Below are 22,038 nucleotides of genomic sequence, written 5' to 3' on the forward strand. Positions count from 1 at the left end.
CCACAAACACCCTTATCATTTGGGCACCCCATTAAAGAAGACACAGACCTATAATCAGCTAAAGCCATGCAAAGGCTGAAAAAGTTAGGTGAAAAGGGCCTTTGGGATCAACACAGCTGTTTACTGATGGTGGGTTTCATACATACAAGTTAAACTTGGAGACAGAATACCAAGTCCACTACCACATCTCCTCAGAGACTTGGAACTTTGGATTTTAAACATGATGTTAGCTGTAGAGATTGCTCCACTGTTCACTTTTATGCCCTTTGGGAGTTTCATTCTCAATCCTGTCTTTGTCCATGGACAACAGCCCACGAGTTTTATCTGAAACCTCTCTAAAACAACAAGGATCTACTTTGGCAGACTTGGTGCCTGGGGACAGGCTATAGCTGCCTTCATGTTTTCTTTGAGTAATTTTGAGGAAGTGTCAGTGCAACGAACAGTTTATGAGTTTGCTGACAATACAGGATAATAAGCATTTCTATTGACATTTAGCCTTTTGCAGAACAGTGTTTGTCCATCACTTGGGAACCAAAATGAGCAGAGAATCCCTTGAGAATCATCAGGTGAGCATTTGGGATAAGGGGTAAATATTAGGGTGCACAATATAGGATTGAAGATGAAAAGATGAGGCTGTGTATTGGGTCTGGCTGGTAGAATGCAAGCATATGGATTTGAATGGGGGCCTATAAATTAGTAGGTGTATGAGCAGATGGGTGGGGAATCAAAGGGGGGCCCATATAGTAGGGTTATAATGGTTAGGAAATTAGGTGTTGGGCACAGATAATGAGGTGGTTGTCACCAGCAGTGGAGATCTGGAGAATGGGTGTTGGGCATATCTAAAATTGCAAAAGTTGGGATGTGGGTGAATTGAAGTCATCACAGGTACAGATTTTAAGGTAAAAGGACTGAAGGCTAAGGACTAGGGAACCAAGCAATTATCCCAGCCAATCCTGAATTTGTCCATCTCAGTCTCAGCTGTCCAGAGGGCAATCAGATGGGCCCACATGAAGCCCCACACTTTCCACCACACAGTGCAGTGAGAGCGCAGCTGGGCTTGTTTTCTTTGTTTGCCAACCAGTGACATGGAAAACGTTTGTTGCCTCAGAGTGCTTTTTTTTGTTGACTGATGTATTTGGTAACTTTGTCAGATGTGACTTGTCCACACTGCTCCCCAGAGACAAGATTTGGGAAAGGAGGGGGAGGAGGAGGCGACCGGGTGGAGCTGGCATCCAATCCTCTCCAATACCATCATCCCATTGTAGTGCAAAACAGAAAGGAAACAAAAACCTAGAGTGAAAGAGGAGCATCAAACGTCAGAGGAACTTGTCTGCCATTCAGGTGGTGGGGAGAGATGGGACTTGGAGTTTTATTTTTGTAGGGTTTTTTAATTATTATTTTGGTTTTTTTTGTTGGTTTTGTTTGCTTGGGTTTTTTAGAAAATTGGGGATTTTTTTGTTCCTTTTTACAGACCTTCATGACAAAGCATAAAAACACAGTTATATTTATATATCTATTTATATATTTCTTCATTTCGTTGGTTTGTTTGTAAATGTTGCTCCGTCCTCCTGTCTGAGCTGATTGTGTGTCACAGAAATTGTGGGTGTATGTGTGAGGTTCCTCCCAACTCTGGCCTGCAAAGTCACGACCCATGAGGCGCAGCCAGCTCTGGGGCAATCCATGCTGGAAAGTGGGGATGAGGTGCACAGAGAACCCCTCATGGGGTGCAGATCTTCACTCGGTCCATTCTTCATTTGCCAGATGGGCCAGGTGCTGCCATCTCTGCTCTAGCCAGACTGTTCCCTCTGTCCAGGGAAACAGTGTGAGCATCACAGGTTACACACGCTCAAGAGTCCACCACAGAAGAGTGTATCTTTGGGGAACAGTGTTTCACGAGCGGCATTCTCCCCTGCTTCCCTGGCCCTTACTGCTCCTAGAAAGGGGTCCTGTAAGGCAATGGTTGCCAGCTGCATTGCTTCCCAGTCCCCCTGGAGTCCTGGAAGCCCAGGGGACTTTGCATGGCTGAGCTTTACCCAGGGGTGTTGGCGGGCTCCTGCAGGGGAAGCCGCTTGGCCGCAGGCTGTTTCTGGCGAGGGGCCGAGGGCGGGGGGAACGAGGGGGTCTCAGTCTCATGTGGTGAGCGCTTGGTCCGGCGCCTTCGTGGCGAAGAGGAAGGAACTGGACTGCGGGGAGGAACGGAGAAGGTCTCTTCACCCTTCCCAGGGATGGAGGGAGGTGATCAGACAGGTACAATGTGGAGGCCTAAGCTGTCGCCCTGCAGTTTCATGTGGTTTCCATGGTAACTAGTGGCGGTCATAGGCAGCGGCAGCAGTGGGAGGTGCGGAGCCCCGGGATGTGGCACTATAATAATAAGGGGAACCTGAAAGTTAACACAGGAGAAGAATGGACTGGTTGAAAGGACAAACAGTAAACAAAAAAAAAAAAAAAAACCAAAAAAAACCAAAAAAAAAGAAAAAAACCAACAGAAACAATCAAACTAGGAAAAGAAATAAAGGACAACTGAAAACAAAAGGAAAGGTAGAAAAAAAGAAAAGCAAAAGAACCAAAAGAAGAACTTGGAGGCTGAGCTCCTGATGGGATTAGGGAAAGGCAACGGAGGGCCACACTTCACTCACTAGATGCTATGGTGGCCTCTGGATAGGATGCCCCTCTATGGGAAGGAGATCTTTTTGCATCCTCTGACAATCAATAAGTAAGCTCATGAGCCCATGTGCTGATTTTGGCTGGGGTAGTTAGTTTTCTTCACAGTGGCTGGTAAGGGGGTGTGTTCAGGATTTGTGCTGAGCACAGGGTTGATAATACAGAGATGCTTTTGTTATTGCTGAGCAGGGCTTACGCAGAGCCAAGGCTTGTTTCCTTCTCATGCTGCCACGCAGCAGTGAGGAGTCTGGGGGTACATGGGAGGCTGGAAGGAGACACAGCTGGGACAGATTATGTGAACTGGCCAGAGGGATATTCCAAACCAGAAAACACCCTGGTCACTGTGTGAAAGCAGGGAAGGAAGGAGGAAGGAGAGATGTTTGGAGTGATGTTGTTTGTCTTCCCAAGTAACCATTATGCATAATGGGGTTCTGCTCTCCTGGGGATGGCTGAACACCTGCCTGCCCATGGGAAGGAGTGAATTCATTCCTTGTTCTGCCTTGCTTGTGTGCGTGGCTTTTGCTTTCCCTATTAAACTGTCTTTATCTCAGCCCAGGACTTTTCTGGTTTTTATCCTTCCAATCCTCTCCCCAATCCTCCTGGTGGGGGAATGAACAATTGGCTGCATGGGACTAAACCACAACAAACATTGCAGCATGATATGCCACACCTGATCTGTAGCCACAAAGAAAGCGTCTGGGCCAGATGAAAAAGTATACTGGGTCACTTTAAAACAAGGAGGGGAGAAATGAAACAAAATTGCAGGGTTTTATTAATTGGGATTTGGGTCACAACTGGCACGAAAGCTCTTTAGATGGTTATCGAATGTGTGTTAAATAGTGATTGATTATTAAGATCACATTTACTGAAGTTTAACAGCACTGGAATAAAATGTGCATCTATTATCCAGTTGTTAAACCTCAGTAAATACATAGGGAATAATCACAACTGATTTATTTTACATATAATAAATCTCTTCTTATTGCCCTGCAAAGAAATACTGTATCAGAAGTGAAAGTCTCATAGGAGTTTTTCCCCCCTCTGAAAAAAACCCTGACTATTTCTGAGCATATCAGTCACTTTAGATGGATATATATCCCTGCAAGAGAACTCTACTAGCTATTATAAATCTTATGACACAGCCTGTCTCCTATTCTAGACATCAGTCCAACTGGTCCAGTAGAGAGAAATTCTATGGGATTTAAAGATTTCCCAGGAATTGACTCTGGATTTAGCCTGGGAGAGGAGTGAAACCTTATCTGAATTTTTAACCAGACCTTAAAAGTATGCTGGTTGTGGCCTAAGAGTAGCAGAACCTAAATTTAACTTTTGATATAATTTGGAATAAATTGTGGATGCAGTCCATGGAGAAGCCAGAACTGAACTGTCTCATGAATGTAGAATCCACTTCAGAACTGATATAAAATATGCATGAGGTATATATCCATTTCAAACTGGACTGCAGAGTGAGGAAAAAGGCCTCTCACCTGCCCAAATACTTGAAACCCCTCTTCAGAAACAAACAAACAAAAAAACCCAAAGAGAACAAAGAAAAGAAAACAAAGAGACAAACAGAAGGAGCGCGAGGCTGGGGGTGTGTGTGGGACAGAGGTACTCACTTAGTAATGCAGGGTTGCTGAACCGCCAGGCCTCGTTGTAGGTCGTGTACTGAGGGTGGCTGTAGGGATTCCCTGAGAACTCGCTCCCTGGAAGAAACCAAGGAAGGTGTGAAATACAGTAAGGAATAAAGATCTACATCTGCTATTCCATCAGACCAGTGTTCATGCTGAATCCATTTGCCAGCAGGAAAACTGGTGTATGTAGCTTCCTTGTCTAGCTGGAACTCTTCCCTTCAAGTCAATGCAGTGCCTGCTCAGTGCAAAGTTGCTTACCCATACCGTTAAGCATTACAAGATTGACTTCTTCACAATCAAGAAATCAGTTCAAATTCAATAATACAAATAAATTATTAAAGTGGGGGGTTTTGTTTCCTTTTGTTTTTTTTTTCATTGCCTTCTGTCTTCCAATTCTCAAGCTGCAGTAGGACAGTATATGTAAGATTTATTGCACTTAATTATCAGCTTTCTTATGAATAACATTGAAAGTTCTCCAGTAATGTCAAGATAGCAGGCATGGAAGGCTGATGGGACAAGCTCACAAGACACTCTTTGGAACTAGCAGTGCTGTTGATGGCAATATGTATTGCAAAATTGTTTTATTAGGGTACTGAGTGTGATGGCTTATTTGTGGAGAAGAGTATCATTCATTTTTGGAAAAGTTCTGAGTTGGCTGTGCTTAAATACAAAACAAAATGGAAAACACATGAATCACTTTCTTTCTTACTCTGAATGATGGTATTAGTCAGAAAAGTGATTCATACATTATTAACCTCTCTTTTATGCTTAGTTAGAGAATTATAGAGAAAACTTGCTGCATTCTAGCTCTGGAAAATGTTTTTCTAATGATTAGCACTTTAGGTACTGTGCTGAATCTGAAAGACAAGTTGTGCTACAGCTTTCCTTTTCATATTGGGAAAACAGGCCCAAACCAATATACGTCCAAATTTTGTGACCTATTAAGACTCTGAACTAAGATCTGAATGGTGCAGAGTTTTCTGAAACATTCAGTTTTATTGTGCAGAAGGAGCTGAGTCTCCCTGTTTCTTAGAAGGCTGTGCAGGGTATTTGGTAACAGAAGGGGCATGGTGCTGCACTCAAAATAAACAAATCTCCCCAAACTTAAACATGTGTGCTTCTGTTACGGAAAATCATAACCTGATCTGATCATAAGCTCAATTTAATGTAGTATCAACAGACTGTGGGCAATTAAGTCCATCTGATAGGCTTTATATGCTTTCAGATGGACTTGTAGCTTCTGGTCTGCCTGAAGACAGAGGTGGAGTTGTTACAATGGAAGTGTTTGAAAAGCACTGGGCAGTTCCTGATAGATCCTATGCAACAGGAAAATAAGGTAATGCAAGATGGAATGGATGCCTATGATACAATTACCAAAGAATGTCAATTAATTATGGCATAATCTCTGCAAATCTCCTCTTGTTGTGGTGTTAAAGCCAAACCCACAGATTCTCAGATGGTGGAAATGAAGTCTGTTCAGGTTAGGGGATTCGTACTGTTTTAAACTTGAGGAGAATCTTTCTGGAAAGGTTTTTAGAAGTACTCAGGGTGATAATCAAAGCAGTCAGTCAAAAATGAGTATGAATCAAACCAAATCATCATCCAAAGGTATTTTAATCACAGTAGCTTTTAGTTTCAGTATAAAACCTCATTTTGTGTCAGAAATCTTGCTAACTACTCTTTTAATGATAATAACTCAGCATAATTCCATAGCTAGAAACATCCTGCATGGAAAATACAACTAGCTGGGAAGGAATAGGTGAAACCTGCAATGCACAGTCCAGATTTTTCTCTACTGAATTGACTTATCTGTGGAATATACTGGAATGGGTTTGCTTCCCCAAGAAGGAGGAAAAAACTATCCTCATGAGAATTTTTGCTTTTTGAAGTGTTTCATATGACATAACTTCACTGTATGGAGAGAAATTGTTCTGATATTTCAAGTCTTTTCTCTCACTCCCTGCTGAGTTGCCACCCTAAACTGTTTATAGTGTTGTTAAAGCATGGGTTAAGCACAGGAGGAAGAGCCACAGCTATGGAGCATGGGGAGGAGGGAGGGCAGCCACTGGAAACAGTGTTTATTGACGAGGAGTGAAAGCATGCATGCAGCAGGATAATGAGCTTTTGAGCTCAACTGTGACCAAGAGGAACTGAGCTATCGCCTTCCCCGATCACTAATGAAACAAGTGTAATTTCCTCATCAGCATTGGATTCTGTTTAACGACTCCCTACCGCTGCCGTTCCCAGCCCTCTGCAGGCTCTGCACTGCTCTGTGTAAACTTCACTTCCTTCAATGGATGCTCACTTCACTAAAACAGTTTGCAGAAACTTGACGTCCTTTCTGGGAAAGAGGAAGAATTAAGACAGGGATCAAAGGTATTCTGTACCCTTTGTAGGAAACTGCCCTCAGACATGTAGGCTGAGTGTAGCCCAATACCTGATTCTTCTGTCTGTGAATGACTAACCCCTGCTTTTCCAAGTGTGTGCTCAGGACCACTTGCCTTCATCCATGCTTACAGCCTGGGACCTGAAGTTAGAGGAAGGGCAAAAGCAGGAATATGTATCTTGTCACGTCATCCACGTAAGCCTCGGAGATGTGCATTTGCTGGCCATGTTGCACGAATGTAGTGCTACATGTAGGAGACAAGCTTTTTCTCTAGGCTACGCAAGTAGAAATCTAGTGAAAGGTTGTCATGGATAGAAAATAGCAGCTTTGATTAGCACTAGTTAAACAATCTTCTCAGAAACAGTTTTCCACTGGAAAATGCTGTCTCATTGAAATGGAAATGTTTTGCTCAAGCTTGTCAGCTTCAATAGAATTTTGGAAAGAAAAGTTCTGAAGTTATTGCAAATTGAAACAAAGTATTATGTTTCAACTTTCTTGTTTTGTTTCATTTTGCCTTTCTCGTTTCATTTAATTTCCTTTCAGTTCTTTCGTTATTTTAATATGTCTTGGCATCTAGAACATGTTGATGTTATTGAAATGTTTCATCCTGATATTTGCAAACTGAACTATTGCAAGGTTCTGACTCCTCATACCAATGCAAGATGAAAGCAAATATCAAGGAATCAGAATTTTGAATGGGTTAGAAATCTGATTTCTGAACAGTTGTGTGTTTAGCCCTGCACTTTGTTAAAAGAAGACAGAACCTCTTTCCCATGTTTTCTCACATCTTAACAATAGGTTGTTTGCATGTTAGTATGTTTCTTAAAGATACTTCCTGAGCAGTCATCTCACCGACTTCTTGTTTCCAGTGTAGTTAAAGCACTGGCTCCTGAACTTTCTTGGCCTGAGGGCACATAGCAAATCATTGGCACCAATGTGTTTGATAGTTCAAACTGGACTCCTAGCAGAGGTTGCAAGTCAGCACAGAGGATCTCAAGACGCCTATATTCTGTGCAATCTGTGCTTAGGGAATCTTTACCAACACTATTTCTCAGCATCTGTATTTAAATCTTATTGGTTTAGTGCTCTAATACAGAAATGATGAGGCATGAAGTGAGCCTAGCAGGTGGCAGGCTCAGAAAAAATAAGGGATATAATTTTCACAAAATACATAATTTAGGTATAAAACTTGTAAAAGTTTCTATGCTTGTTAAAGGCTTATATGCATTCAGAAGACTTTTTTTTACATTTGTAGAGGGAATACCTATCAAGATTTTAATATTAAATAGAAGGAAGTCTGGCTTAAAAAGTTCCTTAGCTGCAGCATGGAGGCTGGGAGATCTCTGGAGAAAGTTCCAATGCATGCTTGCTCTACTCTTATATTCTTCCTCATATTTCCCCTGTTGTGCCCCTGACACAAAGTAGTGGCTGCAGAGATCTACAGAGTGACCCATTAAAGCAAAATCTTCTGTTTCTTCCCAGGAAGCCTCTTTATCTCCATCTTGTTGGCTTTAGTCACACTAGAAAACAGGAAGAAAAGGGCTTCCTGGCTGGGTCTGACCAGTGGGGTATGACTGAAACAGCCAGAACCTGATGCTCTGTTGAAAGATGCAGTAACTACTGCAGGATGCCCAAGTAGGCCACTGGAAAAACTCCCTCTGAATAAATGTTGACATCAGATTTAATGGGAAGATATCCATTTAACCAGAACAATTTTTTTAACTTTGAAGTATAACTTAACTTTTTTTTCTGTATAATTAGCTTCCTTTTCTTTTGGGGAATATTTCTGGGGTTTTTTGGTGGGTTTTTTGGGGTTTTTTTGGATACTACTATCTTATCTGCAGCCTTCATATCAAGGAGCTGAAATACATTATTCTTGGATAAATGACCCTTGATACTAGTGGTCTTAAAATTTTTGTCCCAGTTTAGAAGTCAGTATCATCCTTGTCATGAGGACATTAAACTTACACTGAACAGTTTCTACTCAAAGAGCCAGCTATTTTGATATTATGAATAATTTCTGTATGCTGTGGCCTTCTATAAGTTTTGACCTTAAACAATCTAAATATTGTCAACTGAATTTACCTACTGTTACTGGGGGGACTTGTGTGGGAGGTGTTAATTGAGTTTATATTGTCTTAGTGCATGTCCGATTCTGGAGCCAAACCACCTCTCTGAATAATTTAGTGTAGGACATGCCCTAAAATTTGCCACTGGAACAAGTTGCCCAGAGTGGTTGTGGATACCCAGTCCCTGAAAGTGTTCAAGGTCAGGCTGGATGGGGCTTTGCACATTCTGTAAAGATGTCTACCCATGACAGGGTGCTTGAACTAGATGATCTTTAAGGTCCCTTTCAACTCAAGTGATTCTATGATTTGTCACTTAAAGATGTTCAGACTTTGACCTGAAAACATTTCCTGACAGTTATATTTTCACTGTCCTCACTAATGTTAATGTTCATTTAGCTGGCTGTTTTGAGACCTGGGTGAGGGTTAAGTTAGGCTTTCCACTCATAAGCCCTGGCAAATCATATGATAGTAATTTAAGAGCTTTCTGTCCTCAACTTTTTGCGGCTCCATTTCTGGACTCATCTCTTCAGAAGCAGAGGTTGCAGAATGGGCTGTGTACCTGTCCCTTAATCATCAGGACTCACAAACCATAGGCCATAAAAAGCAGAAATCAGTGGCAGATGAGTCCTGAGTTCTGAGCTACTGTATCTGAGGAAAAGCAAATCCTGCCTCTTCATTTATCTACTGGGGACAACAGTCATCAGAGGAGAGTAGGTAATAGAGCTTGAGGTAATACTCTTCAGTTGTCCTGGAGTAAATGGTTCGCTCTTCTTCCAAGAGTAGGGGATTCCATATGCTGAGACAAGGTATTTCTCCAAAGCATTGGGTATCAGAGAAAGAGTTTGTCTTTGGATGTAGGATTAGGTTGGTAATTTCTTGGATAGGAGATAATATTTTACAAACAGGAGGTGTTAAGTTGTTGGTTGCTAAGAGTGAATAGTTAGTTTCTCGTGAAATGCTGTTAATAATTTCTGAGTTCTTAGTAAGTTTAGGCTATATATAGACAGTAGGTCTTCAAATACTGCAGGTATTAAATTGCCATTGATAATTTTCAGCTTGCTGGCCATGGATTTAGACAGAAGGTGAGTTGTCACCCTTAGCTAGTGGATAGGTGAGTATCTTGAGCCATGAGCAGTACATAATTATCTGCATGAGTCATTGGAAAATAATTACATTAGTTAATGAATACTAGGGTTAATTAATTACCAATTAATTGCCACAGGTTATAGCTAGCTAGCTGCCCATAGCAGCAGTGAATCAGTTACTAGGGGGAAAGAGATACATTACAAAAAGTGTTGCTAGCTACATCGGTTATAGGCACCTGATGGTTTCTTTATGAAAAGAATAGCTCTTCATGTCAGCAAAGCGATAGCCAAGCCAGCTGTGACAGCTCTCACAATGCTGGTAAGCGCTCAAACATGTGTGCACCATTACTGAGGGTTGGCAACTGACTTACCAGGAACCATTCCTGCAAGAGTTGATGTTGGGTAGCTGCCTTGTCCAGTTGGGGGAACATGGGGTGGGTAGCCAGGCAAGGTGGTACTTGCCATATCACGACCTGAAAAGGGAGAGAATCGGGACAGGTGATCAATACAGATAAGATCTTTCAATACTGATTTGGTATCACCTCTTGTCCCACTGTCACACGACTGGATAGGCAACTGCTGCACAGCCTTCTCTTATGTTGAGTTCTGTCCACCCACTGAAAATTCTGAGTTAAGATTGGGGCACTTTTGATCTCACACTGTAAGGATGGATGTTAAAACTTAGCTTTTATGAGGCTCAAAAGAATTTGGTTTGTTTCATTGTAGATTTTGGATCTATTTTAACTAAATCAAAATGGCCTTGATCTGCACAGAGAATGGCAGCATATTCATTGCCAGAGTAGCTGAGGTCCTGTCTATATGCAGTGGATGCAGTTCCAAAACTGTGGTGATGTTGCTTTAGGGCATGATCAATGTGCAAGGCACTGGGAAGTGATCCAAGAGTTTTCTGTGCATGTCTCTCTTCCCGACTTTGCCATTCACCTGCTGATTGTTTTAGGCAAGTCACTTTACCTCTCTGTGCTTCTTTTTATGCTGCAAACTCTTTGGTGCAAGAGCACACTTTTAGTACATTTGCACAGTGCTCATCACGAAACCATAAATGGTTGGACTCCTTCCAGGTGCTGGTGTACTATATGTAATAATAGGATCGTGCAAATTAGTTTGAGTCTCACTTCATTTTTATCACAGGTACAAGTTTTTGTTTATAATACTTTAAGTTGTGATATCTTTTCACCCCCAAAGAAGTAGAGAGGGGTATGGACTGAGTATATGATTGTAGTTTATTTTTCCTCTCTTAGGAAGTGCAGCTGGGGGTTTCTTGGTTGATGCCAGAGGCATTTCCTCATTTGGACTGGTTAGCCTGAAAATGGGCCAGCCAGAAGGGCATTTGCTGTTAGTGCTTATTGCATTTAAATGAACTAAAATAATCTCAGAAGCTGCTGGGAGTTTCAAGCCAAAGCAAAACAAAACAAACAAAGAAAAACAAAACAAAACAAAAAGCTAAATAAATTAAGATAATCTTTCCCCCACAGCTGCTGAGAGATTTACAGCTCAACCTCCAACACTGCCTACTGAGATGTCAGCCTGTTCCAGGCATCAAAAGCCTTTCACATTCCCTAGGTGAAGTGTAGCTCACCAAGAAGTTTGTGCTCTTTGTTCTTTTTTTGTTAAATTTTGTCTCTCCTGGCAAGAGTCTGATTCACCTTTAGGAGTGAGAGGCTACATATAGCTCATTAACACCACTGGAGTCACTGGAACCGTGCTGGGATATGCCAATGAAGGAAGAAGCGTTGGTTTAGCTCTACCAGCAGAATGATAACTGATAAAAGCAGACCCTGGAACAAGCATGAACCTTGGCTGGGGAATCAGAAATAATTAACAGTTACAAGGCAAAGCAAAAACTAATAAGCATGGAACATTAACCTGAAGGGAGGAAGTTTCTCTGGGATGAGGCAGGCTAAACCAGTGTCATTGCTTTCACAGGTCTTGAGTAAGGATTACTGAGGTGATTTACTCAAGAAAACAGAAATGCAAGTTCATTCTTTCTTCCAGAAGAGGTTCCCAATCAGTGGCTGAAGTTCCTAGCTTATGTCCTCTAAGTCAACAGCTGGGCCATTTTCCAGCCACTCCCCAATACTGATAAAAATAAATACATAATGTATCAGGGATTAATATACTGCACTCTTTTACTCTTTTATCACCATCATTCCTTTAGTGACTTGTAGCTGTATGTTAAACTGTATGAATAACACCTGGTAGATATAGTCATTTCTTTCTCACTTTGGTTTAAGGCAAGAAATTTTTACGCTTAAAATTCTTGTTCTTTTAGTTTCATTTATTGACTAACCTGAGAAAAAACAACAAATGATGAATGAGAAAACAGTGTCACTGAAAAGTTAGAGATAACATTATCTAGCTGCAGGCAAAATTAATTTGTTTTGACATTTTCATTCAGGTGGGATCACGTATACACTCTTTCTGCTACTTGATGTGTGCACATATGTCCCTGTGTTTTTATTCAGACATGAGCACGTGGAGGTTGATGTCCAAAACTGAGCATGGAAAATTTGTTGGGAAGTGATCATTTGTCATAATCTCAGTCTTGAAAAAGAAGATAATGAACAAGTACTGTATCGGTAACATCAGTAAGAGTCTCACAGAGAAACCTCTTAAAATGCTGTTACATAAAACAGGCCCCTTCCATAACCTCCTCCCATTACAAACAAGTAGACAGGATTATTAAATTCTTGTACTGCAGGGCTATGGCAAAGCTAGCTCATAATATGCTTCCAACTGCAGCCATTCTTCTTCCTGCAAGAACCTTCTGAGTGAGGAACAGCACCTAATCACTGTGACATTGTTTATGCTTTTGAACACTTTGTCCTATGTCTAATTCCCTATAAGAGTCCTAAGGCTTGAGCCTCTCAAGAATCACAGTGCCTTCTAGGCTAGAAGATGATCATACGTAACAGTATTCCCAAATATCTGTACTGTTGGAGCCACTTCTTTGCTTAGGAAGTTCCCAGAACTCAGAGGCTCTTACTGACTGCAGTTAAGGTAGGACCAAGATGGTCTCATGAACAGAAGCCTTCTCTGCTGTTACCTGCTGTTTTCCTATGTGGAAATGGAAATCTCACATGACAAAGGAAGGATATTAAGTCAAAAGTGAAAAATAATATAGGAACATGAAGGAGGCAGAAGTAAGATATGTTTCTTGAGTATTAGGAACTGTGATCTGAACTAAGACTTGTCTGTTCTGAAAAAGCCCAGATTTCATCCTTTGAAAAATGGTCAGTGGTCACCCAAGATGATACCCACTATTTCACCCAAGTCACCCTTGAGATTCTGCAGCAATGTTGCTTCTGTCACCTGGCTCAGGAGTTTCCCTTAGTACCTACCTGAAGCTTGACCTTCCTCCTAATTTTTCCCTCTTGCCTGCTGGTCATAAATGCTGCCATCTTCTGCAATCTATTTCTTCACTTCTGCTTTTCCCTTAAAGGCCACCTACTTCAGCTCTGTATTCCTTTGGCTGCTCTTGACATTCAGACATGATGCTGAGTTTCTTAACTGCTTGGTCTACTGTGTGAAGGCACCAGCTCACACTGACACTCCCAAACCAGGTGACTCAAATACTGTTCACAGCTAGTTATGGCAGTGCTCACAAACTGCCTGTGTCTATCTGACTTAGTAGCTGTGACCCATGCTGAACAACCCAGGTCAGCCTAGAGCTGGCTGGGATCTTCACACTGCTGTCATCTACCTTACGCTAGCACACTGTATTCTGTGCCTGCAGTACTCGGGGACACTGACTACTGAGTCAACACAGGATTCTCCAATATGCGTGTTTCTATACTAAGTCCCAAACCCAATCCAACTGGGATGCCCGGTCACTTCTAGATAGTTACAGCTTCTTTTCCCATTTTATTCTAAAAATGAAGGACAGGCATGAAAACTTTTTGATTCTCCATGGAGCTGAGAACATATGCTGCAGATGCAAACTTGGAACATGGTTGCTCTGGTTCCCACTTGCACTCAAAGAGCTTGCAGCATTTACTTGCCTCCCCATCAGACGAAACTGAACCCCTTGCCTACAGCATCCCCACTCAGTTTGCGGCCAAGGCCGGTTACCTGCTATCAGAGGCTGGCTGCTGGACTGCCCAAAGTGGGCACCATGATGAAGGAAGGCACTGTAGCAAGGCGTGGACGCATCGTCTGAAAGGGCCATGTGGAAGGGCTGAAGATCAGCCTGCCCAGAGCCGACCGGCGTGGTGGGGGTGAAAGGGGTGAGAGAGGCTCCATGAGGCTCTTGCTTTATACTGAGGGGAGAGGAGAGGTTTTCTGTGGTAGGGTAAGGGATGGACACAGACAGACAAAGGGAACAGGGGAAGGAAGAGGAGGGTGGGGAAGGGAGGAGAGGAAGAACAAAATGGGTAAATGAAAATGGAGTGGTTAAAATCTACAGGGAAATTAATTTTAAAACAAAAATAAAAATAAAAAGGCTAGGAGTAGATCAGAGGAGCCAGTGCTGAGACAACAGCAGTAAATGTGCCTGGGGGCTAGGCTCGGACTGCAGGAATGCCTCTGCAGAGCAGCAGGAGATGAGGGGAATGGAGTGCAGTGGCAGAGGGGAGGAATGGAGGCAAGAAGAGGAGAGGTGAGGGAGGGAACATGCAGGAGAGGGAGGACAGGAACAAGCATAGGATTGGGAAGAAGAATGCTCTGAAGCTTTTGTGCTCCCTTTCCTGCTGTTTTTTTTTGCTGGCCAAGGGCATATGAAGATGCTACACTTACACAGTTTGGCCCAAGGAACTGCACTTTTTCTTTTCAAACCCAAGGTAACCTTCCTCAGGAGAGTAGCTTTGCTATAAGCATCTATGAAACAGATTGCTGGGTGTAATGGCCAAAGCTTCTCTACCCAAATTTCCTAAAAGCTTGACAAAAATTATATAGCTGGAGTTTGAGGTTAAAATACAAATGTGACTGTGCAATTAATAGGTGGATAGACAGATGGATCAATCAATTGATCTTGTTTACAGTAGCACATTTTGGAGATTTAACCATAAAAACAGCCAAGGCTGACTCTGCTTGCTCCCCGAGTGTAGTTTTGCTAGATAGACACCTTGACAGAGAGACATAATGGAAGAGAGGAAATGTGGGGGACTTGTAAAAGGTCTGCTTTTCCTTGTTGCTTGCATTGGGCCTCCATTTCTGATGTGCAGATTTTCACAGGCACAATAGATTGATCTTTACCACTGTTCCTAACTTGGCCCAGTAGGATGTTTGGGAATCAGAGAACTCTGTGACCTAAAGCATGAGTACTCCAGAACACTCATTGCTGTTGGGTCAGCAGTAATAGAGTCCTGTATTTGGACACCTGAAAGCAAAGCATGGATGATGTGATCAGATCCAATCCAAATGATCTAGCAAACCGTCCATCCTCAGGTAAACAAATTCAAGCCAATAAATGAAAGCCATCTCTCTGCTGTGATGGCAACTATTGCCAATGGCCTATGAAATAAGTTAGTTCTGGTGGTTTTGATTTATACAGAGAAATAGAAATGTGACATATAATTAGGTCATAAATCTGACTTCATTAATTTAGAACTGGCTTAATTAACTTTAGGCACCTTGTTGCAAGGCTGTAGTGCCCACCTAGACAATAAAGGGCTGGGCAATTTCTCTCTGTGAATGCTGTTTACCCTGAGATATTTGTTTCCTAAAGATTTGCTACCTGGCAAGAATGACATCTGTGTTCTACTCCAAGTACTTCCAACATGAGTGGCCAGCAAAGGTCTCTCATCACCAAGACTCCTTTGCAGCAAAGACATATGCTTGTGTTTCAATTAATTGGGAACAATCAGTCCTGGCCAAGAGGGATACACTTCCTCTTCATTTTGTTCACTAGGTGAAGTCACTATGCTAAGTGAGGATTGTAATTTCTTTTCCCTTTTTGCTACAAAGCTCTGTTTGGCAAGGACCTTTTATGAAGGATATGGGGAATGGAAGTTGGGGTATCTGGATTTTGTTTTACAGTTAACAAAGTCCCCAGAGTAGGCAGCACATCAGCACCCAGCTTCTGCCTTTTACAACCATACACTGTCCTACTGCCCACTAGTGAGCCTTCATGTGCCAGTGCCAGTCTCTGTAGATCGAGAACCCCCCCAAGCTATTTTTCTCCTGCATCCTCTGTCAGATGGCAAGGAATGCACAGATTTACTTTCAGGCCAAACAGGCAGAGTCACCACCAGCATTCTGGGAGTGCTTGAAGCCTTTATCCAAATAATGCTGATACAAGATAATTTGGATGAATAGACCTATCTGCAGGCAGAAGTCCAAAAGTTCCCTGAGCTTTCACAGGCTACGAGTGAAGTGATATTTTTCAAGGAAATAATTTGACAGTGTTACATAAATAAAGTGGGGCACTTCGGTCCTGGGCATTTTCCATACTCCTATTTCAACTCTCTTTATAGTACAAGAGACAGCAGGTGTGGGGAGCTGCTGAGGAAGAAAGGGTGGAGAATAAGGTGGACATGGAAGCGTGGGTGGGCAGAAGCAAGAGGTGCTTTGGGCAGGGGTTAATCCTGTTTGCACAGCCCCCAGGCACGTTGTGTTTCCTAGTCCCTCCCCTGCTTTATTTCTCTTTTAAAGCATGGAATTTTCAGCTATAATCCTTCCTAAACCGCAGCATTTTTCAGGCGCTCTGTGTAAGTGAAACCATAATCTCTGGTAAAACAGACCGCTTAAGCTGCTGTAGCATTAGGCCAATCTGATCCAGCCCCTGGATTTCCGCTCTGCCCAGCCACCACAGAGAGGATTTCAGCCTGAAAGACTGTGTAAAGCCCTTGCAATGGGAACAACAGTGCTAGGCCTTGCCTTGCAAAGCTGGGAAGGGTTAAGGGACCAGGAGCTATTTGTCCCAATGTTGTGAGGCTGTTAAAACCCCTGTCAGACTCACAGTAGAGATGAGCCCAGCCCTCTCTTGAGCACATCAAGGCTTATGAAGAAAAATTCCTTGCACCTTTCAGAGGCATCACCACTTACTCAGTGTGTGGGGGGATAAAGAAGTCAACAGTAACATGGCAAAGAGACTTGAACACAATAATGCTAAACACTCTTCTTTCTAAGAATAGTGGAAAGGAGGCGAGGATAAGGTCAGACAGCGAATGATTGCCCAACCAAAACTCAGACTTATATGTGTCTATTTATCTGTCTGTCTTTCTCTCTACACTCTGCAACTGCACAAACATAATTTATATCCCATGTATCTTTACTGATGGATGGCATTTGCCATTTTTTACTCCTTTGTCGTCCAACTCTCCGCTGACTAAAAGCACCTGAATTCTGTCTCTGGTATAACTCCTTTCACTTCTATGCTGAAAAAATTGCCCCAGCAGTGAATTATAGCTCCAAAGCATGTCACTGTATATGAAATCAATTGATTGATCTATCTATCCATCTGTGAATGGCACAGTCTCATTTTTCATTTTAACCACCTCAAACTTCAGCTGCATCTTTTATGTTTTCAATTTTGATTTTCCCCATTCTCTAATTCTTTCATATTTGTGATGGAGAACTTGCCCCTGCCTATCCCAAGTCCCACTACTGCCAGCAATCTGTGGAGCAGTGCAATTTTGGCTTGTCTATGTTTTGTTGGGAGTGTTTCTTAGTAAGTCTCCTTCACTGAATCCCAAGGTATATCTTTCTCCTAAAGCTGGAATACCAACCTGTAATCAAATGAGAGGGGAGTGGAATAAGTTTCCAACCCCTTTCCCAAGCAGCAGAAATCTATTCCTGCCTCGGTCTCCTTTATTCTTCTAGAAGGCGAACAATATTCTTGTTTATAGGTGGCAAAGAAAATCACCCACTGTTATGGTGGGGGAAACTTGAAAGTCATCAGGGTGGGGAAATAGCTGGAAACATAGCAGAGGACAACATTTTGTGAATCACCTACTCCACTCTTTCTGACTGTATTTTCTGAGTTATGGTTGTTTTACTTCCATTCTAACCCCCTCCTCTGTTATTTTGGCGGAGAGCAAGAACTGATAATTTCTAGCCTAAATTCCTGCTGTGAATGAAGGGATTTTGGCCAGACAGAGTGAGAGGAAGATTCACAGCTTCGGGTTCCTATGGAGACTCATCTCAGCTTTTATCATGCTCTCTCCTGCTGAAGGGAAGGAAGTGGAGTGGGTGCTGGTTGCAGGACTACATAAGCTGCTTGGTTTTTATTGCTAGTTTCCTAGAGAATAAGCTATCTGCATCCAGTGCTGCTTTTCTTTATAGTACACAAAGAATACCAAGATGGTACATCCATGCATGAGGGATGACTTTTACACACCCACTCAACCCTGCTTACCATCTTGACAATATTTCCTGTTCTTTGTCTTTTTCTGAGATCTCTATCAAATATTTGTATGACCCCAATGCCCCACCCTTTACAACACATATCCTTACAGCATTGCTTAGGGATCACTCTTTTATCTGTGAGGAGCTGAGTCCAGAGAAGAATACTCAAGTTAAGTGTAGGAACCCTATGCCAAAGCTGAATCTTATCTCAGGCATTTTGAATTCTATCCTTCCACCCACCTCTGAAACATCTTTTTCTGTATTTGTGTTCTCTATTCCTTAGAAAAGTTTCATTGTGATAAACAGAATGGGACTGGGTCCTCAGAACTCATGGACTGGTGTGTTTACACTATAGGCAGTGGAGTTACATCACTTCCTCCCTTGTGATGATTTTGCCTCTAATTCCAAAAGCCATACAAAAGACCAGATAGGACTCACACAGCATATTGTTTGCTTTTGCTTACTGTCACATCAAAAGAATCACTTTTTCTATTCTTAGTTTCCTATATTTTCTGTTGTGAGAGCATTTTGCAAGTTGAACATAAAATAAATACTGTCTTGTGTTTTTTCTCTTCTCTGATCACAACAGACCTTTGCTAGAAGAACTTATAGGTGTGCTAATAGTAACCTGCTTCTCGTCATAACTTACTTGTCCTCCTACTGACTGCAGAGTGAACCTTGGGTGTTGAGGTTTTTTTCTGTTTGTGCACACATTCATTCATGTTCTTAGCCCATTACATAGTTGAGTACATGTTTAAAGAAACAACCTTGGGCTGCTTTCCCCTAAGAGTCAAAGCTGTTGTGACCGCATCCCACATCAAATCTTGTAATGTATTTTCTGTATTTTTTCATTAAACTGAATGTTATAAATCTAGATTTTATGTCTGATCTGATAACTGCTGCTTTTTCCAAGTAAACTGACCTGCTAACTCTATATATTACTTTGAAGAGAAAATTTTATACCCTTCATATAGAGTAAAGCATGGAGCTTCCAGTAGACCTGTGATCTGGACTTACTCTTTGAAGCTACTTGAATACTGATTAATCACTTGGGAACTCTACTGGAGTCTATTTCATGTGGGTCTCAGTACATTTGTTTAAAGATGGAGCTAAAGAAGGAAGATATGCTTTGAAGTCCTGGGTAGAGGGGAGTAAGATGTGCATGCAACTTGTGCACTTTAGAAACAGAGAAGTTCAGTGGAGTCCCCTTTCTTGAGTCCCAGCCCATTGGATTTGGCAAGTTCTGCCTGTCTTGAAATGTAGCACGTGCTTCTTCCTTGTTGTTTCGTGATTTGAGTGTTACCTCTTAAACAAGATGCTTTGGAAATATACACTGGGCAATGCAAAACGTGTTAGTTTTTCATGCAGTCCTCGTTATAATAGCTCCAAGGTTTCATCGTAATGGTATTTTACTGATCACAAGATATAGGATAGATCTTCCTTGGTAGCCCACAGCAGTTGTAAACTTAAAAAGATGGGACAAAGATTACTCTAAGTTCTCAATTTCTCTGAAAGACAGCAGTGGGCAATTTTGGTTGTACAAAAAGTGGGCCTGATTAAATCCAGTACAGCTGATGAACACCAAAAGTTATTAATATCTGCTTAACTCAGGTATAGAGCACAGTCTTCGCTACATTGGGCAAATGTCTACATCATAAGAATTTTTATCAAAATTGTACTCATTGGATCCTTCATTTAACCTCAGAAGAAAAAACAAAACTTGAATTGCTGGAAAGACAATATAATACAATTATTTTCTCTAAAAAAGTCCCCTTTTGTCCAGCAGCATAGAGTGTGGCAGCCTGCAATGCTGTCCTCTTGCTGAAGGAAATTGGACTGAGAATGCCAATTCACTGCTATTGTCATTATATGACATTATTTTCACTCACTGCTATTGTCCACTTAAATGCTAATTTAAGGAAAGCAAAGATATTATTTCTTTTAGGCCCATCCATTTCTATGTTCTTCAGTTGGATATGCCTTTAAAGCCCACCAGCTGTTTTTTTTCAGCATCATAAAGTTACTGTCAGTGAAAATTTCACTGAATGCATACAAATAGTTTATATGATTCCTTCCCCTCCACCCCCATTCCTGTCTGTTTCAGGAATCATTCATCTGACCATCTATCACTCTCAGCCATTTGGTCCCAGAGAAGAATACTAACACCTTTTGCTTTTACAAAAAAAGACTTTGACTAGATAAGAAGATATTATCTCTTTTTAAAGAGGGGAAACTGGTAATTAAACTTGGAGGTCCTGTGGACTTCTGCTTTTGCCAGTTCCTCATCTTAAATACGAGAAGTTTGCTCACAAAAAATACTATCTTCATTTTAGTGAGGCAGGATAGTAACAGCCTTGTAGCAGATGCATGAATAATTATCATATTCCATTCTCAGGGCATTGGAGCACCCAGAGCTGTGCCCAAGAGGCTGTTTGCCTGCTGGTGGCTGCAGCAGTTTGCTAAACAGGTTTTTTTAAGTCAGATGAGTCAAGCCCTGGCCAGAGAAGTTGCTCGCTGGGATCAGAGGCTAAAGTAGACTGGAATAAGACAGGAATTTTTCACCAGCAGAAACAAGGAAAAGGAGAAGGAAATACTTCCACTCTCACTGTAATATTAGAAGTACAACTGAATGTAATGGTCAGTTTTAGTCATGATTTAAAACAGCAAACTGGATCAACTTGTCTTACATTTCCACTGTGAGACTGTTCTCTACAAACTTGAATTTTATGGGATGTAACAAATATTTTGACAAATACAAAATTCACCCTAAACATAGTTATTTCAGTTTTGCTAAGTAGATGAACTACATTATGTGCACATTTATTTAAGCAATTATGTTGTTTAATATAATTTGTCTTCACATATTATTGCATGGAAAAATAGTGAACGATGAGTCCATATTATTATTTTATTAGATTATTAACTTTTTACTTGTTATCTGTGTCAAGTTATATTTGGATGGAAATTAGAATTAAATTAAAAACAGTATTTGTAATTATTCATGCTAATTAAATAAAATGACCATAAGTTCCCTGACTTCCTAAATATACTAGAACAGAAAAAGCAAGCTTTTCTAAGCAGGTTTTGCATTAAAAACATTATTTAAGAACCAGAGGAAAGGACAGCTATAAGGAGGAATTTGGATTGGTTTAAGAGCCCTATTTTAAAACTAATAGATTTCATCCTTTCATACCTACTCTAATGCACTTAATTTGAGGAAAACAAATGTTTCTGCTTTTTCGCATGAGAGTTTGTTTCTTCATTTTAAATGACCAGGTTACTGAACTAAATTCTCTTTGTTTCACTTGCTAATCTGAAACAAAGGAAATAATATCTTTTCACCTTGCAGGAGGCTAAAGTTCTCAAAGGATTGTTTAGCATTTCAGAAAATCTTTCCAAGTATCTAGCCAGTGATTTCCCCATGATTAGCATCACAGCTTTCCTGAAAATTGGATTCTGTTTGAATACTACTTTATGTCTTTCAAGTATAGCAAGCATCCCTTTTTGTCAGTAATTCCAACTTTTTTGCATACATTCATGTATGAATTTTTTAAAAATTAACCTGAAAAAAACCCCTGATTGTATGCCAGAGAGGGGAGGTCTGGAGGAAAGTAAAATCCATGAACTTTTTTCTCTCTGAATCTTCACAAGGCAGTTGAAAATTTCTGCATTGTCTGTTCCATAAGAGGGACAGCAGGGTAGGTTTCCTAGCCTAGTGTCCAACAAGTCACTAAGTGACAACTCATTCACGGACATTCCTTGCACATTCTTAATAGGGAGAAATAAGGATGATCTGTCTCATCCATAGTAAAAAAAATGGTTTTATTTACTTGCTTTCAGAGATTTGAGTAATAAGTGAGCCATATGTTAGTAGAATGATTGTCTGAAAGGGAGTGTTT

At 41.3% G+C, this 22,038-nt stretch overlaps 1 protein-coding gene across 13 annotated transcripts in view; it reads right to left on the reverse strand.

The window, feature by feature from the left end:
* Window positions 1-1,424: 1,424 nt before the first annotated feature.
* Window positions 1,425-22,038, reverse strand: part of PAX2 (paired box 2) — an 83,736-nt gene continuing 63,122 nt past the window's right edge. For 3 of the 13 annotated variants that reach the window (XM_031505242.3, XM_031505241.3, XM_085582469.1), the window contains 4 exons: window positions 13,925-14,134; window positions 10,207-10,308; window positions 4,281-4,367; window positions 1,425-2,361 (listed from right to left, as the gene is read on the reverse strand). In XM_031505242.3, coding sequence (XP_031361102.2) covers window positions 2,240-2,361; window positions 4,281-4,367; window positions 10,207-10,308; window positions 13,925-14,134 — 521 coding nt within the window. In that variant the 3' untranslated portion in view covers window positions 1,425-2,239. Of the gene's footprint in view, window positions 2,381-4,280; window positions 4,368-10,206; window positions 10,309-13,924; window positions 14,135-22,038 lie in introns of those variants that run through there. The other 10 variants (XM_021547957.3, XM_021547948.3, XM_085582466.1 and 7 more) reach the window with 4 other exon arrangements.

This window comes from Lonchura striata, chromosome 6 (assembly GCF_050655825.1).
Source record: "Lonchura striata isolate lonStrDom1 chromosome 6, ASM5065582v1, whole genome shotgun sequence".
Lineage (NCBI taxonomy): Eukaryota > Metazoa > Chordata > Aves > Passeriformes > Estrildidae > Lonchura > Lonchura striata.